A 22,360-nucleotide genomic window follows, 5' to 3' on the forward strand; every position below is an offset into this window, starting at 1 on the left:
TCTGATATGAGAATTGCTACTGTAGCTCTCTTTTGATTTCCATTTGCATGGAATATCTTTTTCCATCCCCTCACTTTCAGTCTGTATGTGTCCCTAGGTCTGAAGTGGGTCTCTTGTAGACAGCATATATATGGGTCTTGTTTTTGTATCCATTCAGCCAGTCTATGTCTTTTGGTTAGAGCATTCAATCCATTTACATTTAAGGTAGTTATCGATATGTATGTTCCTATTACCATTTTCTTAATTGTTTTGGGTTTGTTGTTGTAGGTCTTTTCCTTCTCTTGTGTTTCCTGCCTAGAGAAGTTCTTTTAGCATTTGTTGTAAAACTGGTTTTGTGGTGCTGAATTCTCTTAGCTTTTACCTGTCTGTAAAGGTTTTAATTTCTCTGTTGAATCTGAATGTGATCCTTGCTGGGTAGAGTAATCTTGGTTTTAGGTTTTTCCCTTTTATCACTTTAAATATGTCCTGCCACTCCCATCTGGCTTGCAGAGTTTCTGCTGAAAGATCATTTGTTAACCTTATGGGGATTCCCTTGTATGTTAATGGTTGCTTTTCCCTTGTGCTTTTAATATTTTTTCTTTGTATTTAATTTTTGATAGCTTGATTAATATGTATCTTGGCATGTTTCTCCTTGGATTTATCCTGTGTGGGACACTGTGCTTCCTGGAGTTGCTTGACTATTTCTTTTCACATATTAGGGAAGTTTTCAACTGTAATCTCTTCAAATATTTTCTCAGTCCCTCTCTTCTTCTCTTCTTCTGGGACCCCTATAATTCAAATGTTGGTGCATTTAATGTTGTCCCAGAGGTCTCTGAGACTGTCCTCAATTCTTTTCATTCTTTTTTCTTTATTCTGCTCTGTGGCAGTTATTTCCACTATTTTATCTTCCAGGTCACTTATCCGTTCTTCTGCCTCAGTTATTCTGCTATTAATTCCTTCTGGATAATTTTTAACTTCATTTATTGTGTTGTTCATCATTGTTTATTTGCTCTTTAGTTCTTCTAGGTCCTTCTTAAACATTTCTTGTATCTTCTCCATTCTGTTTCCAAGATTTTGGATCATCTTGACTGTCATTACTCTGAATTCTTTTTCGGGTAGACTGCCTATTTCCTCTTCATCTGTTTGATATGGTGGGTTTTTACCTTGCTCCTTCATCTGCTGTGTGTTTCTCTGTCTTCTCATTTTGCTTAACTTACTGTGTTTGGGGTCTCCTTTTCGCAGTCTGCAGGTTCATAGTTCCTGTTGTTTTTGTGTCTGCCCTCAGTGGCTAAGGTTGGTTCAGTGGATTGTGTAGGCTTCCTGTTGGAGGGGACTAGTGCCTGTGTTCTGGTGGATGAAGCTGGATCTTATCTTTCTGGTGGGTAGATCTGCGTCCGGTGGTGTGTTTTGCGATGTCTGTGACCTTATTATGATTTTAGGCAGCCTCTCTGCTAATGGGTGGGGTTGTGTTCCTGTCCTGCTAGTTGTTTGACATAGGGTATCCAGCACTGTAGCTTGCTGGTCGTTGAGAGGAACTGGGTCTTAGCTTTGACATGGAAATCTCTGGGAGAGCTTTCGCTGTTTGACATTACATAGAGCCAGGAGGTCTCTGGTGGACCAGTGTCCTGAACTCGGCTTTCCCACCTCAGAGGCACAGGCCTGACACCCGTCCGGCGCACAAAGACTGTCAGCCACACTGCTCAGAGGAAAAGGGAGAAAAATAGAATGGAAGAAAGAAAAAAGAAAAGAAAAGAAAGTTATTAAAATAAAGAATTAAAAAGTGATTAAAAATTAAAAAGTATTAAAACGAAGAAAGAAAGAAAGAAGGGAGCAACCAAACCAAAAAGCAAATCCACCAGTGATAATAAGCGCTACAAACTATACAAAAAAAAAAGAAAAAAACAGACAGACAGAACCCTAGGACAAATGGTAAAAGCAAAGCTGTACAGACAAAATCACACAAAGAAGCATACACGTACACACTCTCAAAAAGAGAAGAAGGAAAAAAATATATGTATCTATATATTAAAAAAGTAAAAAGGAAGAGAGCAATCAAATCAATAAACAAGTCTACCAATGATAATAAACTCTTAAAACTAAACTAAGATAAACATAAAACCAGAAACAAATTAGGTGAGAAAGCAAACCCCAAGACTACAGTTGCTCCCAAAGTGCGCAACCTCAATTTTGGGATGAGTTGTTGTCTATTCAGGTATTCCACAGATGCAGGGTACATCAAGTTGATTGAGATTAATTCGCTGCCCTGAGGCTGCTGAGAGTAGTTTCCCTTTCTCTTCTTTGTTCGCAGAGCTCCTGGGGTTCAGCTTTGCATTTGGACCCACCTCTGTGTGTAGGTTGCCCGAGGGCATCTATTCCTCGCTCAGACATTACGGGGTTAAAGGAGCAGCTGACTAGGGGCCTCTGGCTCACTCAGGCTGCAGGGAGGGAGGGTTAAAGAATGCGGGGAGAGCCTGTGGTGGCAGAGGCCAGCATGGCGTTTCACCAGCCTGAGACGTACCATGTGTTCTCCCGAGGAAGTTGTCCCTGGATCACAGGACCCTGGCAGTGGCAGGCTGCACAGGCTCCTGGAATGGGAGGTGTGGATAGTGACCTGTGCTTGCACAGAGGCTTCTTGGTGGCTACAGCAGCATCCTCAGCATCTCGTGGCCATCTCTGGTGTCTGCGCTGGTAGCCATGGCACATGCCCGTTTCTGGAGCTCGTTTAGGTGGTGCTCTGAATCCCCTCTCCTCGTGCACCCTGAAACAATGGTCTCTTGCCTCTTAGGCAGGTCCAGAGTTTTTACTGGACTCCCTCCCAGCTAGCTGTGGTGCACTAGCCCCCTTCAGGCTGTGTTCACGCAGCCAACCCCGGTCCTCTCCCTCGGATCTGACCTCTGAAGCCTGAGCCTCAGCTCCCAGCCCCTACCTGTCCTGGCGGGTGAGCATACAAGCCTCTCGGGCTGGTTAGTGCTGGTTGGCACTGATCCTCTGTGCAGGAATCTCTCCACTTTGCCCTCTGCACCCCTGTTGCTGCGCTCTCCTCCATGGCCCTGAAGCTTCTCCCCTGCCACCTCTGTCTCCGCCAGTGAAGGGGCTTCTAGTGTGTGGAAACCTTTCCTCCTTCACAGCTCCCTCCCAGAGGTTGAGGTCCTGACCCTATTCTTTTGTCATTTTTTTCTTCTTTTTTCTTTTGCCCTACCCAGGTACATGGGGAGTTTCTTGCCTTTTGGGAAGTCTGAGGTCTTCTGCCAGCATTCAGTAGGAGTTATTCCACGTGTAGATGTATTTCTGATGTATTTGTGGGGAGGAAGGTGATCTCCATTCCTCCGCCATCTTAAGGTCTCCTGTAGTTGTAAATTATTAATTATTTAGGTAATAAACATATCCTTTACCTCAATACCTACTTTTCAATGCATTAATAATATGAAAATACATATATATGTACATGTATATGTGTAAGCACTTATATACATACATGTGAACATATAAAGGTGTACACAAATATATCATTTCCTCTCTCATGTGGACTGTATTTCAAATAATATATTCTTAGAGTAATACTCAGGTGAACTTACTCTGACACGTTCAAATTTTTGTATCCGTTACCTTGGTTTGCTCTATTTCATGCCAAAAAACAATTGCACATGGTTATTTTTTCAGTATTTGTTAAAGGAATAATGTTTTAAAGGCTTTATTGGTTAGAAATATGGGTAAAGATTTTCTAGTGTTTCCTATCTTGTATTTTTTTCTTTGAAGTGATGTTGCATTGTTGCTCTTCAGATGGCCAAATTAAGAAAATCTATTAAATGGTACTTGGGAGGATTGAAACTTTTTTAAGCTAATGTCTATCACTGCTCATATAAGAAAGGAATTGTTTTCATACTTTTATTTGCAAAAAAATTGCTTTTAACTGTTATTTTTCAGTTTTGTTATGTTAATTTAAAGGTGTACAGTCACTTTCCTCCTTCTGAATTAGTAAAATCTACTGTAGTCTTAAACAGAATTTATCTTATTCCATTTTTAGAACAAGTTATATATAGTCATCAGTTTATGAATCTGGCAGGTGACAGTTTAACCAATGTCAGCCTATTTGAAGAACATTGTGAAAATCTTCTTTGTGATTTAATAAGCCTGTCCCTCAACAGGTATGATAAGGTAATGCTTTAAGAGTTCATTTGCAATTTTGGTATTTAATGGCAATTGTCAGTACTTAATGCATGTGGTTTGACCATAAGAATCTAAAATGGCTTACTTGTTAATTCTTCTAATTTTATATTTACTGTTATTTGGGAGGTGGTTGGGAAAAGAATTTGAGTTAAACATTTAAAACAGGCTGGAATTAGTGTTTTAGAGCTGTTTTAAAAAAAATAGCCTTTTCCATTTGTCAAAAATAATTAAAAACAAAATGTTCATGATAATGATTGGAAATTTAATTTCTGTTCAAATAGAGACCAGCCCTTTAATAATCTATTGTTTTGTTGTTATATAATAAAATAAATGACTACTTAGCTAAAGTTAGTTGACACATTTAAAGAGAAGTTTTGTTTGGTTGTCTTCATAAAAGGTCTAGAATCATGGGGGAAATTACATGTTTTTACTAAATTGCTTATCATAGTGTTTAATGCAGACAGTGATTTGAAAGTGCTATGGTATTCATTTATTTTCAAGCAATGGAAATTTGTCGACTATCATCACTTATTTCAGGTTACAAGCATAAATGTTACCTATGGGAGATTGGGATTTATAATTTTTTTAAATTTAGATTGTGTTTTATGTATTTATTATTAATATTGTTTTAAATCTAGTCTATGTATTTACAACTAATATAATTAGTAGATTGACCAGATATGATATAGTAATGTCTTTACTGTTTTTTTTTTTTACTGTGTATTTTGTTAGAAAAGTGTATGTAGTATGTGAAATAATGAACACATTATGAATTTCAGAAGTCTAGCTATACTTGCTATACTTACAGTGCATATTCTCTGTATTATTTGGGGCCATTGAGGGTATATTTGTTACAAAAATGGTAAAGTTGCCTAACCTTTATAAATTCATAATAATTGTACTTGTTCTTACAAAAAAATTTAGTCTGCATTACAGAGAATCAAAATTTATTTTCTAATCATTTTCTTAGAAGTCTTTTTATTTGGCTGATAGATTAGATCAAGGTTTAGAAACCATGGCCCTGTAGCCAAATCTAGCACACACCTGTTTTTGTAAATAAAATTTTACTGGAACACAGTCCCATCCTTTTTACCCATTATCTGTGACTGATGTTGTAGAACAATGGCAGAGTTGAATAGTTGTTACAAAGACTATTTCACTATTAAAGCCTCAAATATTTACTATCTAGCCCTTTACAGAACAACTTTGCTGACCATTGGATTATATGATTAAAGCAGAGGTTTTTTTTAAGTTCAAAATAAAATTCATTGTGTACTTTTGTTTTTTAAATGGAAATTTATTTTAAAAGTTAATGAAATGGTATGTTTTTTAATAAACAATTTTATGTAATTGAGCATAAATTTTAAGTCATCTAAATCATTCATTTAAAACATTTGGGGAGATATGTGGCATGTAAAGTTCTGCTGTCTTATAAGTTACTCTTTTTCGTTCTTTCCTGCAGGTTAGGCCTTCTGAAGCATTAATGAGTCACCATTGCCCATGTCCATGCATTAAAGAATTATGGGTTCTACTCATTCATCTTCTCAACCACAGGAGTAAATGGTCTCTTTCAGAAGTAAGTTATAAAATTCATGTTAGTTATTGTTACTAGCTCTTACATTGAATTCATGCAGTGGTTTTGTCAAAGAAAAATCTTACGAAGTCTTTCTTTATAATAAGACAACAACCACCACCAAACAGAGCATTAACTGAATACTAAATACCTACTATATTTTTAACCCTAAATTGGTAATATGAAACATCTAGGAGAAGTATAAGATTTGACTCTTTTATTTTCTCAAGTTCTTTTTTTTTCTGTCAAGAATCTTTTAGGCCATGCTTAGAAACACTCTAGTAATCCAGGAAATATTTTAGTTAGGAAATGAGGCAGATTTAGATTTGTGGAGAAATAAAGCACAGGTTTTTATTAATCAATTTTACAGTATCTTATTTCAAGGAGAGAGAAAGATAAACACAAAGGGGAAGGTGGGAAATTTTACTTCACCTCATTCTGAATCAAGTCTTCAGAATGGGGCTTTTATTTTATTTCAAGTGTTCTGGATTAGTAGAAAAAGAGAAATATTCATATGCAGAAGTAAATACAAGTAATTCACTGTGAAATGATACTTAAAATGGTTTATGTTATATGTTCTTATCCAGTTAGGAGTTTAAAATAATTTCTTCCTATATACATTTTCAAGAATTTATCCATAAATTTAAAAAACTCCTCTGTAGCTCTTCAAGTTGAAAGCTCAATTCTAATATTTTAAAAATTTCTTTAAAGACACTACAAATTCAGGGAAATGTAAATGGATAGAACAATGAGATACCACTCCTATTAGAATGACCAAAATTGGGAACACTGACAACTCTAAATGCTGATGAGAATGTGGAACAACAGGAACTCTCATTCATTGCTGGTGGGAATGCAGAATGGTACAGCCACTTTTGAAGACATTTTGCTTGTTTCTTACAAAACTAAACATAGTTTTAGCATATGGATCCAGCAATTGTGCTTCTTGGTATTTACCCAGTGAAAACTCATGTCAACACAAAAACCTGCACATGCATGTTTATAGCAGCTTTATTCATAATTGCCAAAACTTGGAAGCAACCAAGATATCCTTCAGTAGGTAAATGAATAAACTGTGGTATATCCAGACAATGAAATATTATTCATCACTAAAAAGAATGAGCTATCAAGCCATAAAAAGACATGGAGGAACCTTAAATGCATATAACCAAGTAAAAGAAACCAATCTAAAAGGCTACACACTCTATAATTCCAACTATATGACATTCTGTGAAAGCTAAAGCTATGAAAACAGTAAAAAGATTAGTGGTTTCTGAGGGTGGGCAGAACACAGGACACTTTTAGGACAGTGAAAATAATCCATATAATTTTAATAATAACTTTTTGGAGGTTTACAGTACTATATTTATTTTGAGTTATTTTAGTAGTAAATTTACTAGGTATAAGTAAAATAAAGTAAATTTACTGTGTATAAATTTAACGCATTTTTACTTATTGAGTAAGAAAGTTGTTTTTCCGTGGCATTTTGGTTTGTCAGTAGCATTAAGCTTTCCACAATGGACTTAAATATTACACAGTCTCAGCAATATTTTCCTTTGATTATTTTCCAGTATATTTTATTTCATTTATGTGGTAAACATCAATTTTTCCATTTTCTGCAAAGTTTAAGAATTTATATTTTTTAGAATTGTTCTTATTTTATAAATTTTAGACTTGAAAGTGTAAGCTATATAGAGTTAATGAAGGCATGTTCATACTTGTTGCCCTGAGTCTTTTTCTAGATTTTAAGCAGAAAAGTAGGCATAATTTAAAATACTATATTGTAGAAATTTGCATAGTAATATGTATTGTTTAACCTAAATGACTGTTATGCTTTTCATTTTATGTAGTAACCAGAATTATTTGTCTTAAAATAATGGAAATCATAGGTCATTTCATTTTTTTAAATACAACTAAAATATATTATTCACAGATTTTGAAAGCTATTTTATTTTGAAAGTTAAATTAGAAGTTTCCATTCCTGACAGTAAGACAGTTTGACCTTGCTGCTAAAAAAATAATCTAATCATGCTGCATATCATGTAATAAGCATTTTAGGTGTGTCAGTGAACTTGTTGAAAGTAAGAAGTATTGAGGCCAAATACTAAATGTAGGTGGGAATTCAGGTCAGCTGAATCTTGAAGCTTAGAGGCAGTTGCTGAATTATAAAAACTTGGAACATTAGCTTTCATATATTATAAGGTCCAAGAATAGAAGACAAAGCTCAGAATCAACTCAAGTTGGTAACCTACTATACACCAACTACCCATAAATCTGGGCCCCCAAAAGGATGAACTAGAAATTCAACTAAATTTGTAAGGAAAATTGCCTGTCTTTAACTATGTTTCTTTGCAGTTTAAAATTGCTTCAGTGTATTTATTATAAGCCAGCACTCATACAGTTTTATAGCCTGAGTTCATGTTGCTTAGGTTGTACTAAAAATTTCAAGCCAGTGACTTCTAAGTAGCCTTGGACAATGGGTGGACGCTTAAACCCACATCTTCTCATGTAACCTCCCCCAAAATGTAGAATAGCAAGAACAAATAAAACTGCACAGAAAACATGTTGATAGCATACCTGCAAGATAAGAATGTTCAAAGCTGTAAATTAAAAGTAAAAGCTACCAAAACACTACCACACCTTTCTGTCAAGCAAGGGCAGGCAGTCTGAGAAAAACTGCTCTGAGGAGAGAGGAAGAGAGCTACCAGTAGCCATAAAATTGGTCTAAAACCATTTCAAGATGTGAAAAATACTGGAAAGGTTTCTTATAGATCAGAAGAATAGGAACATAAAAGTGTGTGCAAAACATGAGGCAGTCTTTGAAGGTAGAGCTTCTGGAGAATAAAAAGGCGAAAAGGGAGTGGTTCCCCCTTGGTGATTAGGTGGTGAAGGGGATAGGAAGTAAAAGCATAGAACAATGTCTCTTGTAAAATAAAAATAAAAAAACAAAGGCTTCATACCTACTCTCCCACCACCACCACCACCAAAAAGAAAAGAAATCTAATAAAGAAATGGGACTTTGGTACATAGACAAAAGAGGGCTTCACTGAACTAGGAATCTTTTAGAGTAGTCCAAACCTGCAAAATGAAAAGAAGGAAACTAAACAAATCTTTATAAAGTTACTACAAGGAAACAGAATTGATTTGATATACTTTAGCTGAGGATACCCTCTTCCTCAGAAACAACTATAATGCAGAAGAAAATCCTAAGACAATACTCCAGACTGAATTAAGGAGATAAGCACTTGGGGCTATAAAAACAAAAACAAAAACAAAAAAACACCTTGAATAAGATATTCAGATTTTAAAACAGAAAGACCAAAAGCTAGGAATTAATGAAAAGAATAAACTGAAGGCAGGAGAGAAATGGAAGAAAACATCATTATAGAATTGACTAAATTACAAAGTGCCCAAGGAGAATAGACTCAAATGAAAATTTAATAAGGGGCATGGAAGAAAGGCAGCAAAATAACCAAGAGAGTAAAAATGAGGTAAAGAAAGGAATATAAATGGTTAGAGAGAAAATGGTTGAAATGGGAGATAAGTAAAGCAGAAATAACCATATGTATAAATGGAGTCCCTAAAAAAACCCAGAACAATGGGATATAGCTAACACTCAAAATTATTATCCAAGAAAATATTCCAGAAGTAAAAGAAGACCCAAATCTACATATTGAAACAGCCTGCTTGATAAGTGGAAAGATTAATTCCAAATCCATCCTGAGACATATTGTAAAACTATTTGACTTCAGACATACAGGAAATATCTTCCAGTCCTGAAGGAAATCTTCAAATCCTCTAGGCAAAAAGACTAAATTACTTAGAAAAGCTAAATCAGTTGACCTGCACTAGACTTCTTAAAAACAACATAAAACAAGGCAACAGTAGAGCATTTTAAAAGACTCAAAGACCCTTCCTCCTTGTGAGCACACAGCAGACGTCTGTGACCTAGAAGAGGGCCATCATGTGACCATGCTGGCACCCTGATCTCGGACTTCCAGCCCAAGCATTGAATGAAATACCAGTATGGCACAATAGAACAAGCCCTCAGTTTAAAGAAAAGCAATGTAGGGACTTCCCTGGTGGCGCAGTGGTTAAGAATCTGCCTGCCAATGCAAGGGACACAGGTCAAGCCCTGGTCCAGGAAGATCCCACATGCCATGAAGCAACCAAGTCCGTGTGCCACAACTACTGAGCCTGTGCTCTAGAGCCCACGAGCCATACCTATTGGGCCCACGTGCCTAGAGCCCGTGCTCCACAACAAGAGAAGCCACCACAATGAGAAGCCTGTGCACCGCAACGAAGAGTAGCCCCCACTCGCCACAGCTAGAGAAAGCCCATGCACACAGAAATGAAGACATAACGCAGCCAAAAATAAATAAATAAATAAATTTATAAAAAGAAGAAAAGAAAAGCAATTTAGTCCCATCTTTTGCTCTGTGGAGGTTATATGGACTCTAACTATGACATACTCCCTTAATAGAATCTCAAGACCAAGAAAAATTGACCAAACAAAAAGGAAACAAAACAAAAAATTCCTTCTAAAACAACAAAGAAGCAAGTTAAAAATTACTCTTTGTACTATCAGACGGGCAATGGCTTTAGGGACCAAGATGGATGTGGATAAGCTGAGAAAGAAAAACTGAAAAAGCAATTGAAAGATTCAGAAGGAACAGGGAAGCTTTTCTCTTTCATTCACTCAGGAGTTAATGATATTGCAGGAGATGTGATCATTCCCCTGAATGCTGACAGTGGGCTAAGCTCTATATAGAACCTATTCTTAGGACCTTTCCAGACTGCTGAAAGCAGAGATTTTTTTTTTCTGTCTTGTACATGATTTTAAAAATTTATGATGTGTCAGTGCTGATTTCTGTAATGCACTGTTTATTTTTTTAAAAGAACAAATTATGTGTGTGCATATATATATACGTGTGTGCACGCAAGCTTACATTCTTCCAAAAAGAAGTATTTAATTCCTTCTCTCTACCGCCTACCCTCCGTCCTGTTCTTTGAAATGAGGGAGGGGAAGACTGAATGGGATTTCGAGTCTTCCCACTGAAAAAGGGACATTTTCTGGAACCAAGTCAGTGTTCAAAGGACTAATGCTCTAAGGAAATTGTCCAAAGGGCAGCAGCAGTTCAGGGTTATTAAGTTATTTTCAAATGTTGTCTGGACTGCTGCTGCTGATCTTTGTGGAGGCAACAAGGTGCTGCTTCCCAGGGGGACAGGATAAGAAGCAATTAGAGAAGCCTAGGAGAGGATCAGGAATGTTTGGGAATTCACACATACCACAAATTATGTGGGAACTCCAAGAATGAAAATAAACTAATATGATTAAGGACATATTTTTATCCCAGAAAATATTCTAAAATGTAGCTAATACTGGCTATATCTGTATGAGTGCATTCTTAAAAACTCAACACTCAGTACCTAGTAGACGTCATTTAGACTTAAATTTCAGGGAAGAAAAGGAAAACTAATGAATATTTCTTGACTGATATGTGTGAATGGACATATATACATTTTCTACCTTATTTACTAGGTGGATATCTGAGTAGCAATGAGAAAATTTCAGCTATGTCTTGGTTTTGAAATGACCATTCTCCAGTGAAAAGAGAATGGTAAAATGACTGATTCTAGGTGGGAGCATGCAAAATAAAAAATGAGTCTGGAACCTTTTGTACTAGAAACTAACGAGGTGCTGAAAAGTTGATGAGGACTTGTCAAAAGGACACAAGAGCCAACATGAAGATCTCCCACACACCAAATCTGGGATTTTGAGCAAAACAATAACTGCTAGCAAAGGACTGTAATCTGTACAGTAAGGATTTGTGAGTCTTTAGTGATATAAATAAATGGAGAGAAGGGAAGCTCTTCCGAGTAAATGTAGAAGTAATATGGAATTTGAAAATACCACTTGGCAACCCTCATAGTAATTGTTTCAGGCAAGAATCCTCAATGGCTGTCAGAAATACGATGAAAAGCACAATATTTACATAGCTTGATAAGTATCACTGCACAGTATTTGTCTGTTACAAAGGGAGCAGTAACTTTGCAGTGCAGAACATCTAGCAGATACCACCTTAACTAAGATATCAAAGTTAATCAATAATAAAACAAGTTGAAATTATGTACTCTCAATGTGATGCATTGAAAGAACAAAATTTTTTTTTGATATTCCTGCCAGAAATGCATCGTGTGAATCTAATCATGAAAAAATACTAGTCAAACCTAAATAGCTGGCCTACTCTTCAAGAACATCAGGGTCAGTCATGAAAGATAATCTGAACAACTGTTACAGATCAAAGAAAACTGAAGAAACATGGTAGATAAATGCAGCATGTGAGACTAGAGAGAATATCTGATATACTTCTACATATAGTTCCAAGGGAGAGGAAGTAGAAAGTGGAACAGAAAAAATATGTGAAGAGAAAATGACTTAAAATCTTCTAATGTTAATGAAAGCTATCGTATTTAAAAGCCCAATGAATCCCACCTAGGGCAAATAAAAAGAAAAACACACCATGATACATCATAGTGAAACTGCAGAACACTGGAGACAAAGAGAAGAGATTAAAAGCATTCACACAGAAAAATGCTACTTTCAAAAGAATGACAATTAGACTGACAACTGATTTCTCAACAGCAGTGGAAGCCAGTGGGAAATCTTCATTGTATTAAAACAAGGTAATTTTCAACAAAAAATTCTTCATCCAGCAAAATCTTTCAAGACTGGGGTGAAACAATTTTCAATGAAGCAAAATTGAAGGGAATCCTGAAAGATAAATTTTAGGCAGAAGAAGGAATAAAGTAAGTGGTAAATGTTCTGTATAAATCAATAATATAATCTAATGGGATTAAAAAATAAAGTACATGGTAATACTGGCTTATAAATTGGGTAGGGCATAAATGAGTTAGAGTATTTTAAGGTCCTTGTTTTGTCTGAGAGAATTGCAAGATATATATTAACTTACCAAGATATTTGAATGTATGCTGTTGTTTCTAAGGTACCACTAAAAGAAGAGAGAGTAGGTTATTTAATTTACAAGCTAATAAAGGGGAAAATAGTGAAATAGTCATCCCAAAAGAAGGCAGAAAGGAGGTATAGGTGGAAAAAATAGACGTATAAATAGAAATACAGAATTAGATGGTCGGGCTTCCCTGGTGGCGCAGTGGTTGAGAGTCCACCTGCCGATGCAGGGGACACAGGTTCGTGCCCGGTCTGGGAAGATCCCACATACCGCGGAGCGGCTGGGCCCATGAGCCATGGCCATTGAGCCTGGGCGTCCGGAGCCTGTGCTCCGCAACGGGAGAGGCCACAACAGCGAGAGGCCTGCGTACCGCAAAAAAAAAAAAAAAAAAGAAAAAGATGGTACGTTTAAAACTAAATATATGAGTTACATTACATTAACTGCAAATGTAGTACTAATTGCTCATTTAAAACATACTGTCAGAACAGACTGTAAGCTGTTTATAAGAGAGAATCTAAAACAAAATTCCAAAGGATTTGGAATTGATAGAAAAAAGATATAAGAAAGGTAATGTATTAAACTAATATTGGAGAAAATTAGACTTAAAACCAACAAAAGCATTAAGCCATTTCATGCTGATTAAAGGTCCAATTCACCAGGAAGATAAAATTTATTTAAATTTTATGTGGCTAATAATATGCTGTTAAATGTAGAAAATAAACACTGACAGAACTACAAAGAGAAATACACATATGCTTAGAAATACTGAAATGCATTTCTAAATAACCCATAGGTGAAAGAAGATATAGTAGAAATTATAAAATATCTTGAAGTAAATGATAACTAACATACTACTAATTAAAGCTTTGGGACTGCAGCTAAAGATATAATTAACGGGAAATATATAACTTTAAATACAAATGTTAGAGGAAAAGAAGTTGAAAATTAATGAGCTAAGAACTCATTGTAAGAAGTTAGGGGAAAAAATTCCTGTATAGTAAACCCAAAGAAAATAAAAGGTAGTAAATAAGACTAACGCAAATTTATGAAATTGAAAACAACAAAGATGATCAAACAATTGGAAGATCAAAACAGCCAAAAGCTGGTTCTTCAAAAAAATTACTAAAATTGGCTAATCTTTCTTGAGATGATTACAAGTCAGTACTAGAAATGAAAATGGTAACATGTCTTCAAACTCTGCAGATATTAAAATATCTGATAATATCAAATATTTATATAAAATGGACAAATACCTAGAAAAAAATCTTACTAAAACCCATCAAATGTTCAACAATAATAAATTAGGTAAATAGTTTATCTTATAGTCATATATTGGAATACTCTGATGAACTATGGCTATACTCACTAATATGGGTAAATCTCACAAATATAATATTGAGGAAAAGAAGTAAGTTACCAAACAATAGAAACAAGCTATGTAAGAATACAAACACATTAAAAAAAAACAGGTGAAGCCAAACAATATGTGATTGAGGCGTGTATATCTATGTGGCAAAACTTAAAAAACTAGGGAATGATATATTATAGAAGTCAGAATAATGGTTACTCCTGGATGGGAGAAGATATGATTGTGGAAACTGTAGGAACTAGTCATTTTCTAATTTTTAACCTGAGTATTTGTATTATTCTCTAAGTTTTATATATGTGTTTTGTATTATCTTTTGTGTGTATATTTCCTTACAAAAATGAAGGAAAAAACCCAAATCAAAGGTTATTAGATCAGTGTCTGAATTTAATTGAATCCTAATACCTCTTTTTCTACAGTCATTTTGGAACTGGTTGAATAAACTACTTAAAACGCTCTTTGAAAAATCAAATGACCGAAGAAGACCTTCTGTGCCTATAATCCAGCCCAGGGATCCATTGGGTTTTAGTTGGTGGATTATTGCTCATGTAGCATCACTTTATCAGTTTGATCGCCATGGAATACCAGATGAAATGGTAAGATTTTATTTTTTCAAACTTTCTTGTATTGTCAATCAATATGTATTTTTTGTAGGCAAATTAGCAAGTGAGCAGAAACAATAAAAATCACATTATAATCCTACAGAAATCAACTCAGCTTCTGAATCTAGAAGCTGTAAACCTTTCTGTAAACATCTTGAAAATGATAATCTTTGTTTTTATTGTTTGTTTAAGGAAAAGACTTGGGATCTAGTCCTGGCCTGCTACTAAGTAGTTTTGTGACCGTTAATAAATTACTTAAACCTTTCTGGGCCTCTGTTCTCTCATCCAGAAATCATGGGACTGGATTGTTCTGTTCAGATTTCTTCTAGTTCTAAAATCTCTAAGATTGCTAAAGGGAAAGCCTACATCTCTAGAAATGAATTAGAGAAGATTTTTGTGAAGATATTTTAATCTGTTAAACAACGATGAAGTTACTTCAAGTAAAAAGACAGAGATTTTAACTAGTATATTAATTTCTACTTCGAAACATTTTTTTCAGTGTTATTTAAAAAGCCCTATGAAATAAAACCAGCTGGTAGACGTATTTATTTGAAACTCTATTTGTATATAACTTCTTCCATGTTCAGAAGTAATACAGTATTATATTAACCCATCAGTTCCATAAAATAAGCATGTCTATATTTTCAAAATTGGTCTTTTTTTCTGGCAGTGGTTAACAAGCCTGGCTGATCAACAGGCCTATCTGTGAGTTTCTAAAAATTCAGATTTCTTAAATCCAGAGATCCTGTTTTAGTACTATAATCTGGTCTGGAGTTTGGGAATTCTTATTTTTAAAAAGTCCCTTGGATCTCATACTCTTATCAGGTATGGGAACCTTTGCTTTATGAAACATGTTCCTTCATGGACTTCACAGATTCTCCTCTTTTTGGAATACTGGACAGAGCCCAGACATCATCCGTGGAATCTAAGGGTCAGTTAGTATTGACATAGTGTCCTAGAAATGGAAAGGGCCTTAGAGGTCCTCTAAGTGGTTCCCTAGTAATAAACGGTCCTTTAGGAGATCACAAGATATAGTAAGAGGGCTTCCCTGGTGGTGCAGTTGTTGAGAGTCCGCCTGCCGATGCAGGGGACACGGGTTCCTGCGCCGGTCCGGGAAGATCTCACATGCAGCGGAACGGCTAGGCCCGTGAGCCGTGGCCACTGAGCCTGCGCGTCCGGAGCCTGTGCTCCACAACGGGAGAGGCCACAACAGTGAGAGGCCCGCGTACCGAAAAAAAAAAAATAGTAAGATAAGTCAGAAAGTGCTCTGAGAAGTCCACACACAGCTCAGTATAGATGTATTTAAGCATTCTACCAATTCATTGAGAGAGATCAATAAGATCAATAGAATGAACTTCTCGGAGAGAAGGATCATGTGTCCTTTGTTTATGCACATGAGTCCTTCCCATACTGATACATGGTAACTGATAAATGCCATTATTACTGTAGTAGTCCTTTTATTGAGTATTATAATGGAGTTAATATGGTTATGTTTCACATCTTTTAGTTCTTAAAATACTAGAACAACAATGAAAAAACTCAAAAAATTTATCTATAATTCAAAGGTCTTTACATAAGCATTTTTATTTCTCTTACCACCCAACCTTAATTCTTCCAAATACATATTTCTGCAGTGTAAATAAATACGGTAATTAGGTAAGCACTTCTGAGTTCCTACTGAGTGGCCATCATAATAATAGGTGCCTGTGATAGGATACACATGAAATAGATTGTACTGCCTTTTGCTTCAAGGAACGTGCTTTCATGTTATTAATGCTTGCTGGATCTGCCATTAACACTTATTTGAGTGAGTGGTACATTTCAATAGTGGTTGATATCGACCCCCACATGCTCCCAGTATGGTAGGTAATCTAGCCACATTAATATATATCATTAGTATTACTATTGTAGTGTTGAATTGTACTGGTACAACCACCCTATGTTGCATTGCTGAAGTCACTCTTCAGTTTCATAGAGGGAACTCTGTAGGACATTATTGCTTTTATTAGCTCTGGATCAAGATAGTGAAAGAACTCTCTGTATTTAAAATAACTTACCTTTGGCTTTTAATATTTGTCAGCAGTTCCTTTATGATTTTCTTTTGCCAAGACACATATGTTTTCTTTTCAATCTTAATTTTTAAAATTATGTAGAAGGTTTTAAGAGGAAAGAAAGCCATGGTATTTGGGGAAAAAAAAAACCTTTCATATGATAAAATAATAAAGATGTGTAATGTGTATGTGTATGTGTAAAATAGACTTTGCCTTTATTCATGAATCTTCAGAGAGTTTCAAACGTTTCTTGACTTCTTAATGTCTTTAAAAGAAAAACTTGAGGGCTTCCCTGGTGGTGCAGTGGCTAAGAGTCCGCCTGCCGATGCAGGGGACATGGGTTTGTGCCCCAGTCTGGGGAGATCCCACATGCCGCGGAGCGGCTAGGCCCGTGAACCATGACCACTGAGCCTGCGCGTCCAGAACCTATGCTCCACAGCGGGAGAGGCCACAACCGTGAGAGGCCCGTGTACCGCAAAAAAAAAAAAAAAAAAAGAAAAGAAAAGAAAAACTTAAGTTCTCCAGTTAATGATAGTCTTCATTAGAGGTGATACCTTTAGCATATTGCATTTGCAAAGTGTTTAATATCTCAGAGTGACTATTTGGTTTTTATCTCAATGAAGTGTTATGCAGTAGGCAAGAAGTTAATATTATATCCATTTTACAGGTAAAGAAACTGAGGTACACAATGGTTAAATATCACCCTATTTTTATCACTTAGATAAATTTGATATGAGACACTTTCTGAGGACTTCCTCTCATGAATAGGTCTCTGGTAGCATAACCATGTGTACCAGTCTGCCAGGTACAGTCCCAGTTTATGCCCATTTTCCCCTCATCCCATCTGGTTAGTTTTTTTCCCTTTTATTCTCAAAAGTGTCTCAATTTGGTTTATAAATCATATAATCATTTTAATCTATGAACATAAGGTGTATTGACTCAATTTTTCAGAGAGATTATATAGGATTTTAATTTGTTTCTGAGATATACTTAGATCAGAATTTTGAAAATGATCTGAATTATTTTTTTCTCCTTTTGATGTATTAGCATAGCCAGCTACCATATAGAAAATGGTTATGCATTAAGCATGCTTTATTCCACTAAAGAGTAATCTGGTGTGAGAGGATGATATGAAGTAATAATAGTTAGTCAGATGTTCTGCAACAGAGAAATACCGCTAGTCTTGTGATAATCATAGAGATGTTTCAGTTTTTAAATGTGAACTGCTTTTGCCCTGAAGGTTAATGTGAAATCTTTATATTTTAAATAGGTTTGAGATATGGTTAATTTTTTTTAAGTTTTTGTAAATTGGACTTTTGCTCTATGTGGATTTAAATCACAGAAGTTGCCAATTCCTTAATACAGGCCTATAAGGAAAATTTGGTATCTCACTTCTCATACTAGAGACTTTAGATTTTTATATATTTCTGTTTAATGCTTTTCTCCCAACCTAGATAAGAGTGTGTTAAACTCTTACAATCCCAGTCATCTATTTTATTTTTTTCTATTTATTTTTTTAATTGAAGTGTACAGTGTTTCAAGGGTACAGCAAAGTGATTCAGTTATATATATTCTTTTTCACATTCTTTTCCATTATAGGTTATTACAAGATATTGAATATAGTTCCCTGTGCTATACAGTAGGTCCTTGTTTATCTATTTTATGTATAGTAGTGTGTATCTCTTAATCCCACAGTCCCAATTTATATCTCCCCCTCTTTCCCCTTTGGTAACCATAAGTTCGTTTTCTATGTCTGTGAGTCTATTTCTGTTTTGTAAATAAGTTAATTGTATTTTTTTTAAGATTCCACATATTAAGTGATATCATATAATATTTGTCTTTCTCTAACTTATAGGTCCATGCATATTGCTGGAAATGGCATTATTTTATTTTTTTATGGTTGAGTAAAATTCCATTGTGTGTGTGTGTGTATGTATGTATGTGTATATATATGTATACATATACATGTATACATATATATATACACATACACACACAGCACATCTTTATCCACTCATCTGTTGATGGACATTTAGATTGCTTCCATGTCTTGGCTATTGTAGGTACTGCTACACTGAACATTGGGGTGCATGTATCTGGAGTGGGATTGCTGGATCATATGGTAGTTCTACTTTTAGATTTTTAAGGATCCTCCATACTGTTCTCCATAGTGGCTGCACCAATTTACATTCCCACCAAGAGTGTAGGAGGGTTCCCTTTTCTCCATACCCTCTCCAGTGTTTACTATTTGTAGACTTTTTGATAATGGCAATTCTGACTGGCGTGAGGTGATACCTCATTATAGTTTTGGTTTGTATTTCTCTAATAATTAATGATGTTGAACATCTTTTCATGTGTCTGATGGCCATCTGTATGTCTTCTTTGAAGAAATGCCTACATAAGTCGTCTGCCCAATTTTTGATTGGGTTTTTTGGTTTTTTGATATTGAGTTGTTGGTATATTTTGGAAATTAATCCCTTTTTTATAGCATCATTTGCAAATATTTTCTCCCATTCTGTAGGTTGTCTTCATTTTGTTTATGGTTTCCTTTGCTGTACAAAAGCTTTTAAGTTTAATTAGGTCCCATTTGTTTATTTTTGCTTTTGTTTCCATTACTCTAGCAGGCGGATCCAAAAAAATATTGCTGTGATTTGTGTCAAAGAGTGTTCCTCCTATGTTTTCCTCTAGGAGTTTTGTAGTATCTGGTCTTACATTTAGGTCTTTAATCCATTTTGAGTTTATTTTTGTATATAGTGTTAGGGAATGTTCTAGTTTCATTCTTTTACATGTAGCTGCCCAGTTTTCCCAGCGCCACTTGTTGAAGAGACTGTCTTTTCTTCATTGTATATTCTGGCTTCCTTTGTCATAGATTAATTGACCATAAGTGTGTGGGTTTATTTCTGGGCCGTCTATCCTGTTCCACTGAACTATGTGTCTGTTTCTGTGCCAGTACCATACTGTTCTGATTACTGTAGCTATGTAATATAGTCTGAAGTCACGGAGCATGATTCCTCTGGCTCCATTCTTCTATCTCAAGATTGTTTTGGCTCTTCAGGGTCTTTTTTGTTTCCATACAAATTAAAAAACTTTTTGTTCCAGTTCTGTGAAAAATGCTATTGGTAATTTGATAGGGATTGCACTGAATCTGTAGATTGCTTTGGGTAGTATGGTCATTTTAACTATTGATTTCTTCCAATCCAAAAACACCATATATCTTTCCATCTGTTTCTGTCATCTTCAATTTCTTCTATCAACATCTTATAGTTTTTGGAGTACAGGTCTTTTGCCTCCTTAGGTAAGTTTATTCCTAATTATTTTATTTCTTTTGATACAATGGTAAGTGGGGTTGTTTCCTTAATTTCTCTTTATGATTTTTCATTGTTAGTGTGTAGAAATGCAACAGATCTCTGTATATTAATATCCTGCAACTTTACCAAATTCATTGATGAGCTCAAGTAGTTTTGTGGTAACGTCTTTAGGATTTTTTATGTATAGTATCATGTTATCTGCAAACAGTGCCAGTTTTACTTCTTCTTTTCCAATTTGGATTCCCTTTATTTCTTTTTCTTTTCTGATTGCTGTGGCTAGGACTTCCAAAACTATGTTGAATAAAAGTAGTGAGAGTGGCCATCCTTGTCTTGTTCCTGATGAGAGTGTGTTAGCCTCTTACAATCCCAGACATCTATTTTAAAAGCAAATATAGTTTAAAGAGAAAAATTACTTTGGGACATTGCAGGGATCATTTTAACAGTGCTTTCCCTGCCCAGGACATAGTGCAGTCAGTCAGGCCAGCTGATGCATTTCTTTGAAATATCTGAAATGGTGACTAGATAAAAGGTGTGAAATACAACCTTACAATGAGAGTTGCTCTAGGTTACTTAGTCAGCTGAAAGTGGAGAGTGGGGTATCTATTTTATATTTCCGGTGGAAATACCACCAGTGCTGAAGCTTAAGTGAGTGTCTTTGTTTTAATAGTGGGATAAGAAATATAAAACATAACCCCAAATTGATGACTGTTACCTCCTTTCTGTACTACAACTTAGTATACAGAAAAAAAAAAATGCCGTAGCTCCTCAAAGTTAAGTTTCCCTGTGGAAGAAAAATATGTTACCCTTTTATACATATTTTCCCACTTAGACTTGATTTGGGCATGATATAGTTGCCATTCTTTCCTCTGAATTATGGTTTATTTTTGTTTTAGATTATAGCCACAGTACTATTAAATAGAGTTGAAATTCTCTGGCTGAGAATCATATTACTTCTCTATGATTTGTGTGATTCAAATTACTACTAGAATAACCAAAATATACTCATTAGCCCTATCAAATTATAAAGCTAAATACATCAACCCTGTCATGCTCGTGATTATTTGGAACTAGTGGTGATGTTATCTTAATAAAGAATCATATAAAAGTGGATTGCTGGAAGCTGAGGGAAAATTTGTTAGAAAAGAAACTCATTTATTGATAGCATGGTATAATGGAAGGAACACTGGCTTTGGAGCCAAACCTACTTGGATTTGAATTCATGCTCTGACTTCTATGTACATGACATTTTTGAGACTTAATTGTGTTATCTATGAGTTGGGTATGATTTATTTTAGGAAGTAATAATGTAAAGACCCCAACACAATGTACACATAATATTTCTAGAACAAAATGGTCTCCTTTTGGAGAGAGTTTTAGAGCACAATCCTCAAGGCTACCTCATTTCTGATGCTAATTACAAGCTCGGGGATTCCCAGAGCCATGTAGTTTATGTGGACTCACAGAACTCCCTGAAATCTTTTATACTCACAGTTATGGTTTATTATGGGGAAAGGATATAGATTAAAATTAGCAAAGGGAAGAGTACATAGTTCAGAGTCCAGGAAAAGTAGCATATGTGGAGCTCCTGTTGTCCTCTTCCTATAGAGTTGAGACACCTTTGTCACCTGGCATCAGTGTGTGACAGTATGCAGGGAGTATTTCCAACCGGGGAAGCTTGCCTGAACTGCAGTGGTCAGAGCTTTTATTGGAGCTCCATTACATAGGCATAATGGATTGCATTGACATGATGGTTGAGCTCAGTCTTCAGGTCAAATAATACAGGACCCAAAGCCCCCAGCCTAAGTTACATTGTTGGTTTTCAGATATAATTAGCCCTACCCTAAGACTGTGTGGGTGTGGCCACCCTCCACCCTCAGTTACATTGTTAGACTATAGTATGACCCTAGGCCCAGGGGCAAACAAAGATACTCCTATCAGGCAAAACATTCCAAGGGCCCCAGAGATTACCTCCCAGAAGCCAAGGATAAAGGCCAGACCTCTTTGGGCAAGGCCAAATTCTTTACTACATATTTTTTCCTTATAAATATTTTGCATTCACTTTATTTACATAAATTTATTTCAAAAAACCAATAATTCCTTTCTAAAAATAACTGTATCATTGTACTAGTTATCTATTGATGTGTAACAAAATTTGGCAGCTTAAAACAAACATTTTCTCACACAGTTCCTGAGGGTCTGGCATCCAGTAGGAGCCTAGGGGCTCCTGGCTCAGGATCTCATGAGGTTATAGTCAAGCTGTCACCTGGGGCCTCAGTCTCTGAAGACCTGACTGGGGCTGGAGGAATCACTTCTAGTCTCGCTCACATTGGCAGGAGGCTTCAG

At 35.7% G+C, this 22,360-nt stretch overlaps 1 protein-coding gene across 2 annotated transcripts in view; it reads left to right on the forward strand.

Annotated features, from left to right (window-relative positions):
* The window catches only part of MMS22L (MMS22 like, DNA repair protein), a 146,166-nt gene that overhangs the window by 20,005 nt on the left and 103,801 nt on the right, over positions 1 to 22,360 (forward strand). For both annotated transcript variants that reach the window (XM_060115026.1, XM_060115027.1), the window contains exons 8-10: positions 4,004 to 4,134; positions 5,609 to 5,722; positions 14,476 to 14,652. In XM_060115026.1, coding sequence (XP_059971009.1) covers positions 4,004 to 4,134; positions 5,609 to 5,722; positions 14,476 to 14,652 — 422 coding nt within the window. The remainder of the gene's footprint in view (positions 1 to 4,003; positions 4,135 to 5,608; positions 5,723 to 14,475; positions 14,653 to 22,360) is intronic.

This window comes from Mesoplodon densirostris, chromosome 12, assembly GCF_025265405.1.
Source record: "Mesoplodon densirostris isolate mMesDen1 chromosome 12, mMesDen1 primary haplotype, whole genome shotgun sequence".
NCBI lineage: Eukaryota > Metazoa > Chordata > Mammalia > Artiodactyla > Ziphiidae > Mesoplodon > Mesoplodon densirostris.